Below are 12,526 nucleotides of genomic sequence, written 5' to 3'. Positions count from 1 at the left end.
CCCTTCTCAATACGAGATGAACCTGGAGGATTTTGATCCCATACTGACTATATCAGTGGACGCTCTTACGATGAGTAAAATATAATTCTAGTAATAAGAAGAGTGCAGTCCTGGATTATTTTGTGGAGTATTTTCAAGATTGACGAATCAATTGACAAAAAGAAAGGATTGTTTCGTCTTTTTAATAGGATTTGTTTGAGCTTTTGTGACTAGGTCCATAGTCTCCGATTCAGTTATAATAAAGATGGATAAGAACTCTCTAGTAATAATGAAGATTATTTATTATTACAATCTCAGCAGTAAATTGTCTAACAACGTTCATTCGTAAAATTAGTGACGAGTGTGAACAATAAATAATAAAAATATGTAAAAAACGTATTTAATTAAACGTGAAGATAATTAAATGGTGGTAATAATCATAAGTTAGTATTCGTATAAACTAAAAATAATTACATACAAAAGTAATAGTGAATGGCTTTTAAAAAATTGTCTAAATTTAATAATCGTATACTCAATTTTATATCGTAAAACTGTACGATATTAGTAAAAAAAAAATTTAACAATTTATTTCTTATAAAGTCAGCATAAAGTTTATCTAAAAGTGAATTTTTATACAAAATTGAAGTATATCGCAAGATATCAATTACCACGACCACGGATTTGTCTGATTCAGATAAGAATAATTTTTATCCACAGCGTATTGAAATTATAACTCAAAACAGAAATATAAAATGCTTTAAGTTTGATTGGTGTGTTATTATTCATGTTTTTATTGTTATTTGTTAGTGTTGTCATTTATCGTTTTTTTTTCCCCGGGTAGTTTGGGCTTTTAAACTTTAGAATAATACGAGTCGAGATTACAACAGGCGTCAATGTCCTTCATTTAAATTCTAAAGCACAATGTAAAAGATCTATATGCACATAAATATTTGTAGCAAAATGAGATTTCCAAGTAGCATTGCACTGATTGTCACATCTCATTAAAATGTTAACCACGCCATGTCCTACTAAAAAACCAAAGTACTTATTCCTCACTATAATGAAGCAAAGACAATCACGCTAAAAATAAATGAATAATGATATAATGATTAATGACAATAAACAAGCACGTATGAACTTTGACAAGCACTAGAAAGTAACTCAGTGATTACAAACATCCTTTGATTCCATTGCGTTTTATCAAAAACAATTTGGCTCTCCCTCTTTACCATTTACTCGTTTCACATATTAACGAGTAATTTATCCTCTTAATGTCCTACGTCTGTTTGTTACAATTTGCCCCCTCAAGTCTATTTTCCAAGACAAAAAATGCTAAAAAAAAAGAGTAACACAAATGAAACATATTCATGTTTGTTCACCTATACAAGAACCTTAACTCAACAACCAATGTTTTATCCAGCAGCCAAAACCCAGAGCATGATTAGCGAAGAGATCGCGACTGTGACCCAACTCAAGTAAGCTAAGCAAACCGACATTTGGTACTTTTGACACTCTTCTCCGAAACTACAGTGACCCAAATCATTGAAGTACAGCACGGTTATGCCCGCCGAGGCTGAGGCCGCTGCAAGGGACAGCATCGATGAAACCTGTTCGAATATGAATTTTTAAGGTGAGAGACAAGAGACTACGTCATAAGAAACGGTCATATATATGTGTGTGTATATATATATATATATATATATACATATACATATTTCATTATTCATGGTTAGAGAGGCTCAACTAACCCAATCTCCAACTACAAAGAGGCTGACCAAAACAGGGTTAAGGACGAGTTTCTTTCTCAGCAAGGCGTACACGTCTACGTATGCGAGCGTGAAGCTCCATATCAGTTGGAGACACATTGAAGCAATAAGGTAGCTGCCAAAATAAATTTAATAACATTACATGAAATCTGCAGCTAAAGCGAGTTTCTTCGTATCAAACAAAAATGAGGTTTGCCTATTCGTGAATTTACAGACCCTTAAACTTAAAAAAATGGGTTAGCATTTTGACCAACTTTCGTCAAGCGGCTTGTTCTGGGAAGTTCTAGAGGCGGTATTTCAATAAACAAAACATATGAGAGCTGCATCGTATGATAAGACATATTCTTTCTGTGATCATTCAAGAAAATATTACGCTCTTGTTACATACGGCCTTTGTAAAGTTTGGTTGAATGAGCTTATCCAATCATATGATACTCCTAGCATGGATGAAAATCAATGTTTTAGAGCAATAAATCAACAAGTGCATTTCTTTCTATCATTGCGGCTTTTGGTGAGACATTCAAAATTATTCAAAAATAATAACACTAAAAAAACCAAAGTTTAAGTCGATGAACTGAAGAATAAGCCTAATAACTTTCACAAATTTGACCACTTGACGAAGTGGGTAATGTAGTGATAAATTCTTTCCTAATAGGGAAAAAAATATGCTGCTTTGACCATAGCACAATAACAACAAAACAAGGAAGTATTAAGAATTTTTTACTGTTTTTTTTTTTTTTTCAAAATGAAGGCAGACAACAAATGCCGTATCATAGCATCAAAAACATGAGTAAAACTGTGAATTATTCATCACATTCAATCAAATCGGAGAAAAGCCCAATTTTCCAAATCTATAACCTGAACGAAAAGATCGAACTTAATTTCAATAAACAAGTCTCTGGTCTTTAAACACATAGATTCAGACCAAACACAAATAAACAAAAAGGTAAAGCTAAGAAAGTGCGCCATACCAAAATGCGGTGAAATTAATAAAGCTTGTAGTTGTGGACATGGAAGCAATTGACCCAGCCGCAAAAACGCATTGCGAAATCCTCAGAAGAAGTCCGGTCAAAGTCCCTGGTGTTCCTGGAAAATCCTTCATTTTTATTTATTTCACCTTTGACTCTGAGTAGAAGAGTTTATGGCTCTTCTTGTATACAGATCTTCAACAGAGCAACTAGTAAATTTACATCACAATACCGAATCTTAAGAAACATATATATTCAGAGCCCAGATTTCTACTCCCAAAGATAATCAACTTAAAAAAATAAAAGAAAAGAAAAAGAAAGAAGGCAAATGTGATTGTTAAATGAGGAGTGGATAGCAAAAGATTTATGGAAATGAGGGAAAGAAAAATACAGATCCGACTGAAGAGAGAGGCAGAGACTACTAAAGAAATAAGGAATTATGAATAATGAAAAACAGGTTAAAAATGGAGTTTAAATACATTCCTGATTTTGATAAAATATAAAAAATTAATAAATTACATACCTGATATTCCATTACAAAAAATATACTTTAATCGTACGTCACATTTTTTTTTTAATGAAACTACACAAAATTTGAAGAAATATGTATTATATGATAAAAAAAAATATCAAAGTTATATGCATTTTAGCATAAATACATTTATATCTCATTGGTCTGTAGTAAGTCCCTCCCGGCCGTATAACCAACAGCAAGATTGCAGCTCCCTACACATCATCGTAGTCCGTAATAACTCATCGCAGCTCGTAGCTAATCGCATATCATGATGACTTGTTACGAGCTTTGGTGATCTGTGATAATCTGCAATGATCTACTAGCGGATTGATGACACATAAAAATATTTATGTAAAGTACATATAATTTCTAAGTATATATTATTTAATATATATTTATTGAATTTTATGCATTTTCTCTTACAAAAATACTTGAATAATAACATCTCCCTGTTTTTTCTTGTTTTTGGATGCTTTTCATAATGAATTTATTTTATCGTAATTTGTCATATTTTATCTTCTGTATAAAACAACTAAAAAATTAATTTAATTTAATAATGGCTTTTTCTATGATATATGTGCATTTATTTTAATTGGACCACTGCCAATTTAAGTCCATTTTAGTGTATATATATATGTGAAAAATAATTAGCTAATTAAACCACTAAAAATAGAGGAAGTGTCAGTTAATCAACGTTTCGTAAATTTTTGGTAAATAGTCACCAGTATTAATTTACACCGCTGAAGATACGTAAATACCTAATAATTATTCATATTTAAAGTTGGAAGTTTCTGTGGGTATCTATGTATTTTCAGCGGTGTGTATAACTGTTTGTCGCTATTTATTAAAAATTTAAGAAACATTTGCTATATGACAATTTTCAACGTGATATGGCCTCTTTAATCACTCATTAAAAAAAACTTATTTTTAGTTATTTCTTAAATGGACATAAAAGGACACCGATTAAATCCATCAATATTCCATAAAAAAAATAATGATAAAATGTATAATAAAAAAGAAGAAATTTATAAGCAATTATTTCAAAAAAAGAAAAAAGCTACAATATAATACTCGTTTGGCTTATGCATCATTTATAGCATAGCAGATTTACACAATTTTGAATAATTTGCATGATTTAAAATATACAATTTAGGGATATTGATACAAATATTATCATTTGTCAAATATTGATATATTTTATCCAAGGATTTAAATGCCGCCGAATTTCCAGGAATTTCGCCGGGAAATTCGTTTCCGGTAACTCAGCGGCGGGCGAGAGGCGTAAATGTCGTTTCCTCGTTTTATGTCGTCGGAAATTCGGGGAAACGACATGCCGTTTTCATAAAAAACGACCGACAAATTTCGCTGTTGTGTTGTAGTATAAAAGCTGCCCAAAATCCATGAGAGTCGCCGAATATCGGGAGAAAAGGAAAAAAAATGACTTTCGGCCGGAGTGTTTCAAAAACACCATTGTTACAGCTTGCTTGAGCTTTCATGTGAAGAAGACAATGTGAGATGGAGAGAGAAAGTGTCAGTGATTTTGAAAAAAAAAAGAAGTTTTATTTATAAAGCCTATATTTATTGTACTTGGTCTGGTCTTCTTAATGAGCAGCAGAGACACGTTACATATATATAGTACATATATATATATATATATATATATATAATTTATTATATAAAATCTTGATCTCCGTGTGTGAGATGACAATGCATTACATTTTCCTATCTACTACAATGAAATCCCACATACCCAAAAACAAATAAAATAAATAGATAAAAAAAAACAGATATAAATTCGTTATAATTTTGCAGATACTATATTATTATGATTTGGAGTTTTTTAATTTTGGACAATACTTACAAATATATATATATATATATATATATATATATATATATGTATTCTTTTGTTTCGCCATATTATTTCCGTTCGGTTTTCCGTCGGCACGTCGGTTTTCCATCGAAAACGGCATTTCACTTGCCCTTTTTCACAATTTTTCCGTTCGATTTTCCATCGGCATGACGATTTTCCGTAAATCAGGAAACTCGAAACGGCAACAAAAACGGCATTTGATTCCTTGATTTTATCTATTACTAAAGTGAGGTGATAAAAATATTTATTACAGAAATAACTTTCTTTCTTTTTCATTTCCTTTTTCTTTTGATTTTCTTTCTTTCCGTCATTTCTTCTCTTTCAACTTTCCTTCGACTTTATCTCAAAAATCAAACAAAAAAATAAAAAAAAAATAGAAAATAAGAGAGTTAATTCAAACTAGTCGGAACTTTCGATCTCGTCTAAGGCGGCGGCTGTCGCCGGCGAGTGGTAGACTTTCGATCTCGTCTACGGCGGCGGCTGTCGCCGGCGAGATACCACCGGAGCTTTGCTTCCTCAGACGCTGGTTCCACAAGGAAAACCCTAGTGACCTGTTTAAAACCTCGACCGTACTGTTGGAAGCTCGACGATATTGGCGCACCGTCAATATCCCGTCGACGATGGCCATGGGAGAGCTATCGAGGACATGGTCGTCGTCGAATTCGAAAGAAGAGAATGGAAGTCTAACGAAGAAGAAGATGAAGCAGGTTCTTCTAGAGGGCTTCATTAGTATAGATTTTTTCCCTGAAACTCAGTAAGGCTTGATCTCCGCCAGATTCTTGAAGCCCAACACCCTGGCTGGGATTCGGACTCCGAGCCGAGTATGGGCCTAGCTGAGCCGAGCCGGAATCAGAGCTGTTCCGCAGGCAGCCGAATGGGGCTAGGTTACAAGCTGTTCTTGTTCTTCAGCGAAAAGTACGGAAGAGCCACTGTGTTTGATCTTTTTCCCATTCTTAAACTTTGATTTTACTTTTCTTTATTACTAATTTTAGAGGAATTTTAACATAATTTTCAATTGCAGTGAGTTCTCTGATATATTTGATTTAGAGCACTTCAGAGAGAAAGGGAGGCACAAGATGATAGCCATTTCGACTAAACCTGGCCTAGCGGGATCTCCCGCGTCTCCCGCTTCTCCCGCTACCGCCATCCGTCCCCTCCCATTATTTGATCAAACGGGAGTCCCGTCCCGTTATGTAGTGGGACGGGAGCGGGATTTTGCCTAACGGGAAGTCGGGACCCCGTTAGGTGAAAAAAAAAAATAAAAAAAAATAAAAAATAAAGTTTTAAAATAATTAAATAGAATGATGTAATTGAAAAGAATTTAAATTAAGTGGGTAGAAATGAAGATTTAAATGAAGTTAAATAATTATATACAAGGACTTAATTGAAAAGATTTTGAAGTAAATGGGTAGAAAAAATAATAAAAAAAATGTGAAATTAAAAATGGGCCTCCTAAAAAACCTCACCGACCCCTAAAAAAGTGCGACGGCGAGGAAAAAGAGCACCCCTTTCCTCGTTAATTATTTGAAAATTTATCCCGGACAAGGGCCGGGATATCCTTTAGTTATACAAGTTAGTCTAACCATTTATGTTTACATTTGCGAAATCAACTTCAAAATCGTCAAGAATATCGAAGCACATGAATGTTTCTTGTGCTCGATTTCTATGTTGAATCCAATCCTTACCGCACGTCAATGCTTCGACCTTCTCCGGTTTCAAGCTACATCTTCTATCGTCGATGATGCGGCCCGCGCTACTAAAAGCCGCCTCAGATGACACGGTTGAAACAAGGATGGTGAGGATGTCTTGTGCCATAGATGACAAGATTAGGAACCTCCTCGCATTCTGTCTCCACCAAACCAAGAGGTCGATGGCTTCGTCATCCGACCTGACCTAATCGTTCCGATCGTACTCTTGGATCTCCGGATGGGACCGTGCGTCGGTTGCGCTCGACCTCGTCTGACTTGTCCCAACTTCTTGTTGTTGAGGCGATGGGCTGTACGCGGGCGCGTTGACGAAGACATTCGTGTATTGATGTCTTCTCGGATACTGCGTCTGTGATTGAGATGGTTGTGCTCGGTATTGCGGTAGGAGTTTCGCCTCGTATACCTTGAAAAGATCAAAAAAAGCTTGCACGATCCTCCCGAGATCAAGTGCAACGTAATCTTGGTCCACGAAATGGTTTCTAATGTACTTCAGAAATTTTTTTAAACCACCAATTTTACATCGGACGTCTAGAATGGCTCCAAAACCGTATAATAATGGAACCTTTCCAACCCCCCAATATTTTAAAAACTTGGCTGTCATTGCTTGAATAGAATCTTGAAAAATTGTTTCGTTTTTATATTTATCAAGATGCACGGCAATTGCGGTCATAGTATGAAGACCGAGAAAAGAAGTAGGAGTATAAACAGCAGAGGGATAACAAGTTTCTTTGTAAAAAATGTCGAGAAAAGAAACAAATGATTCAGCCATCCTAATATCATAGTCGGATATAGCGTTTTCGCCATGTTCGCTGTTAATGTAAGAAACAATAACATTGACGTAATGCTCGGATAAGAAGTTGGTCAACATGAGAAAGGTAGAATTCCACCTAATTTTGTTATCTAGGTGAAAGGTGCGTTCTTGGAGACCGTTTAGTCTAAGGCGTCTCTTAAGCTCATCTACTCTAGAGGTTGAACTATTTATCCAACTAATGTAATTCCTAATCTTGTTGATCGAAGGGTCATAACTAGCGGCTCCGGCTTGAACTATGAGGTTTATGATATGGGTAGCACAACGTTGATGCAAAAGGGTATCGTCAACGTTAAGTTTCTCCTTTAACTCCCTAATCATGGCGTTGTTGCTTGTGGCATTATCTAAGGTTACAGATATAACCCTATTGGTCAAACCCCACTCACCTATAACACTAACTATGATGTCTAAGATGTTTTCACCAGTGTGAGAACCTTCTATCCTCCTAAAGGCAATGATACGTTTGTTTAGGTTCCAATCGTCGTCTATATTGTGCACTACAACGCTCATGAAATCCATCTTAGATTGACCGGTCCATATATCCGAGGTTAAGGCAACGCTATATCTACCAGATGATATGGTGTCTTTCATTTGTTCCTTTTCTCCTAAAAACAATTTTAGGATATCGGATCTCAAGGCTTTCCTAGACATTATTTGAACATTTGGAATTATAGAACTAATGAATCTAACGAAGCCTTGAGATTCGATATGAGTAAAAGATTGATCGGTGGAAACAAAATATTCTACTAACTCACGCCTAAAGCTTACAAGATCGATGTGGCTTACCTGGCTTGACGAGGCTCCAGATTGAGTCCCCTGGCAGTGCCTGTGATGACTCCACAATAGCGATGTCCCGACTCTTGTGTTGTGAGCGCTGAAGATTTTGCCACAACTGTGACATTTTCTGGCTTTTTCGCCGTTCGCAATCACCTCTTCAAAGAAGGTCCACACAACGGACCTAGCACGACGTCGTGGTGGTTGTTGTTGTTGAGGTGGTTGTTGTTGTTGTTGAGCACCTTCATGTTGTTGTTGTTGTTGTTGTTCTTGTCGTGCTCGTCGTTGTCGGGTCTCCTCTTGTTGTTCACGTTGTCGAGATCGTGGAACTTGACTTCGAGGTTGAGGTGGTGGTGGTGGTGGTGGTAGGTCTTCTTCTTCTTCTTCCTCCTCCTCCTCCTCCTCATCCTCTTCTTCATTTGGATTTTGGGTTTCATCGTCATCTTCTTCTTCATTTGGATTTTGGGATTCACGATAATGTTGCTCGAATACTTGAAATTCTTGAAAAGCCACTTCGGATGGCGGAATTTGAGCTTGATAGGCTTGCTTGGGATCCATTTGAGGGTAGTATGGCACTTGGGTGTTTGGAATTTCGGTGAATTCCGAATGGTTGAAAGTAGGAGCAACATAATTTGGATCGAAGGAGTATTAGGTGTTTGGGTCGGGGGCGTTTTGAGATAAGTGCAACCAATTTTCTTCAAAACGGTGCATTTGTTGACCTCGGGAAACTCTTCCCCTTCGACCTCCTCGGTTATGGGATGAGGATGCCATGAAACATTGAAAGCGTTAGAGAGAATTTGAGATTAAAATCGAGAGAGATTGAGAGTATTTGAGATTGAAATTGAGAGAGTTTGAGAGAGTTTGAGAGAGAGTGAATGAAAGGTGTGAAGAAAATGAATGAATTGGGGGGGGGGGGGGGGGGGTGGGTAAAAAAAAAAATTTAAAATTTCGGCCGAAATGTCCAACGGCTATAAAAACAAACGGTAAAAAATTCAACGACTCTTTTTTTGGGCCGTTGGATCTTTGATCCAAAGGCCAAGATTTAAAAAAAAAACGGGACTACCGGGACTCCCGTTACTGTTTGCCAACTTAACGGGACGGGAGTCCCGTCCGTCAACAGTAACGGGAGTCCCGCTCCCGTTATTGTGCCTAATGGTAGCAGGGATTCCGTCCCGTCCCGCTACCGTTAGGCCAGGATTAATTTCGACCGAGCGCTCGAAGGTAGTCCTTATACGCTCAAGTATGGTATGTGATTGTTAAGCCGTTTTTTGGATTCAACATTTGTCGACACGTGGTGTGCTTTGAATAGTCACGTGCCTAGTCTTGTATGGGCCCAGAATCACTATTCGAGATTTCAAAGGGCTCAAGGAAGTTTAGGACGAGGCCCAAAACATCCGAGAGCTTCAGAGAAATCTTTGAATCGTGATTTGAGAATAGAAGTCACTCTTCAAGGTTCCAAAGGGCTCGAGGAAGGTTAAGACAAAGCCTAACGCGTCCAAGAGCTTCAGAAGATCCTGAAATCGGGTAGCGGGTCGATGAGATTTTCCTCTTACTAAGTGAAGAGCATGAGAATTGATTTCTCAAGCTCTTGGACACTTTTAGAGAGAGAAATGTAATTTGGCTTTGTTGGCCTTGATTTGTGTGAGAGTAAATATTACCTCTTCCAATCTATAGAGAATGAAAGTGATTATTTCTCTTTTTTTTGTGTGAGTGAAGTGATTTTTTTCTTTGTTTATTTTGGATCTCAAATGTAGTTTGAGAAAAATTAGAGAGAGAAGTGGGAGAAATAAATGGCATGAGCTTGCCTAGGTTTTTTATTTCTTGGAGAGAAAATGGTGAAATGAGGGGGGTATATATAGAGGTTTTGGTGTTGTGTTGAGAGATTTGAAGTTATTTGTTGGGGCCCAGCCGAAGTTTGGCTTAAAAAATGGTGTTGGGCGAGTACAATTGGTGTTGGGCGGATGGAAATTGATGTCGGATGGCCAAAACATCTCCAAGTGGAAGGAAACCATCCCAGGCGGAGAGAGAACTTCATTTGGGAGGGAGGCCCACATCATTTGGCCCATTTGGACGTGTATAACAAGCTCCAGGCGGGAGAATGATCGTCACGCGCGCGGGAAGGAAAGTGGCGCACAAGTGAAGAGGAAAAGAGGCTGGAGTGCATTTATTTCGGTGGACCCCATTTTCTTGGGTTGTGAAAAATTCTGACATAACATTAATCCCCCAGTTTCTTTTGCGACTTGTCGTGCGAGAAATTTAATTTTTTGATGTCCTTACCGTGTGCTCGTCCATACCGGAGGGGTCTGATTTTGAGCTTTCCATTGATTTTGAGCCACGGGAGCTTAAGCGACTCGATCACGGGGATCGAGCGACCCTAAACCACGGTAGTCGGGATTTTTGGAGCCACGGGGGCCTTAAGCGACTCGATCATGGGAATCGAGCGACCCTGAACCACGGTAGTCGGGATTTTCGGAGCCACGGGGGCCTTAAGCCGACTCGATCACGGGGATCGAGTGACCTTGAACCACGAGGGTCGGGATTTTCGGAGCCACGGGGCCTTAAGCGACTCGATCACGGGGATCGTGCGACCTTGAACCACGGGGGTCGGGATTTTTGGAGCCACGGGGGCCTTAAGCGACTCGATCACGGGGATCGAGCGACCCTGAACCACGGGGGTTGGGATTTTCGGAGCCACGGGGGCCTTAAGCGACTCGATCACGGGGATCGAGCGACCCTAAACCACGGGGGTCGGGATTTTTGGAGTCACAGAGGCTAAGTTCATGTAGAGAAAACAAAAGGGATCGTTTTTCATTGATAAAAGTCTTTTACTAGGTGGATTACAAAAGGTTTCCCTTTGCGGGGATTACATGCGGTGGGACACAAAAAGATAGTTACACAAGGAAGAGCATGTAGAATCCGATTGTCGATGCGGATCTTGCTATTGCCTGGGCGGCTTTGGGCTTTTAGGTGACAACGTTGAGAGGAGTTCTTGCCCTTTGAGCCCCGTTCTCATCGTTCCCCTTGTCGATTGCTTTGCCGTGTCGGCTTATCGAGGCTTCGGAGGTGTTGACCATTTTAAGAACGAACTCTTTCAGTTCTCCTCCTCGGATTAAGGACTCGATTTGTCTCTTCAAATCGATGCATCCAGAGGTCACATGTCCGTAACACTGGTGAAACTCGCAGTACTTGGACCGGTCTCGTTTAGCGGGATCGCTTTTTAGAGGCGCGGGATCGGTAAACTTGTCGCGAGCTAACGCGAGGATCCTCTCAAGCGGGGCGTTCAGTGGAGTGAAATTCGAAAGGTCTCGAAATTTTTCCACCAATAGACTCTTTGAATTAGTATGAGGTCTTCCGGAATTGTCGGCACGCACCTTTTTCCTTTTCCAGTCGTCGGACTCTTCGTCCTCCCTTCGGCGATTTCCTTGATCGCTTGTCCTTCGGATTTGGACAAACTCTTCTAGAGTGATGTATTTCCCGGCTCGGGCGGTGAGCTTGGTCATTGTCTTTGGCTCTTTCTTGATCAAGGAATTGAGGAACTCGCCAAGTAGGAGTCCGTCGAGAATCGCCGAGATGGCGTCGCCATCTTCGAACTTGTCAACTCTGTTCGACTCCTCAGCGAAACGTGACAAGTATTCGCGCAGAGATTCACTTCTCCTCTGCCTGACTTTCCGGAGGTGGCTCTTCCCCAGCTTTCTCTCTCTAGAGCTGCTAAAGCGGGCAAGAAAGTTTTGTTGCAGCTCCTCAAAAGATCGAATGGTCCCGGGCCTTAGCTTGAGGAACCATTGGTAGGCAGGGCCGCTCAAAGTGAGGCAAAAAGCCTGACACATGATCGCCGTTGAGTGTCACCCCCCTTTCATCCACATATGGTACTGCTGTATGTAACAAAGTGGGTCGGTCTTTCCATCGTAAGCAGGGATGCGTGGTAGAAGGAAGTCGTGCTTAAAATCCTCTGCGAGGATATTCGTGGTGAATGGAGATGCAACGTCTTCCATCATGTTGCGGACGTCTGGCGTCAATGTTTGGGTTGCTCTAATGCCTTGCACTTCGTCCCTCAACTTTTGGAATAGGGTCATCACGTCCGTATTGTCAGTGGGGGTTGCCGCAGGGGCAAGTCTCGTCGTGCGTCCTCTCTCGTTAG

At 39.3% G+C, this 12,526-nt stretch overlaps 2 protein-coding genes across 2 annotated transcripts; both read right to left on the bottom strand.

Moving 5' to 3' along the window:
- Window positions 1–1,082: 1,082 nt before the first annotated feature.
- LOC149393414 (CASP-like protein 5B3) lies at window positions 1,083–3,175 on the bottom strand. Its single transcript, XM_089617274.1, has 3 exons — window positions 2,717–3,175; window positions 1,728–1,860; window positions 1,083–1,586 (listed from the first exon to the last, which is right to left on the bottom strand). Exons 1-3 carry the CDS (start codon window positions 2,845–2,847, stop codon window positions 1,392–1,394), a joined length of 459 nt encoding a protein of 152 aa, XP_089473400.1. The 5' UTR covers window positions 2,848–3,175; the 3' UTR covers window positions 1,083–1,391.
- Window positions 3,176–11,351: 8,176 nt separating this feature from the next.
- LOC149393413 (uncharacterized) lies at window positions 11,352–12,215 on the bottom strand. Its single transcript, XM_089618018.1, has one exon. The coding sequence runs from the start codon at window positions 12,213–12,215 to the stop codon at window positions 11,352–11,354; it is 864 nt and encodes a 287-aa protein (XP_089474144.1).
- Window positions 12,216–12,526: the final 311 nt, after the last annotated feature.

Source organism: Urtica dioica, chromosome 6 (genome assembly GCF_054948205.1).
Source record: "Urtica dioica subsp. dioica isolate 48M chromosome 6, U.dioica_male_clone48M_v1_H2, whole genome shotgun sequence".
NCBI lineage: Eukaryota > Viridiplantae > Streptophyta > Magnoliopsida > Rosales > Urticaceae > Urtica > Urtica dioica.
The sequence above is the reverse complement of the archived record's forward strand: the minus strand, read 5'-3'. Positions and strand labels throughout refer to the sequence as shown.

Coding starts and splice junctions, on each gene's coding strand:
- LOC149393414 (XM_089617274.1), bottom strand. CDS start 2,847: ATGAAGGATTTTCCAGGAACACCAGGGACTTTGACCGGACTTCTTCTG. Junction 1,861..2,716: donor ATTAATTTCACCGCATTTTG/GTATGGCGCACT, acceptor TTATTTTGGCAG/CTACCTTATTGCTTCAATGT. Junction 1,587..1,727: donor TCTTTGTAGTTGGAGATTGG/GTTAGTTGAGCC, acceptor ATATTCGAACAG/GTTTCATCGATGCTGTCCCT.
- LOC149393413 (XM_089618018.1), bottom strand. CDS start 12,215: ATGTGTCAGGCTTTTTGCCTCACTTTGAGCGGCCCTGCCTACCAATGG.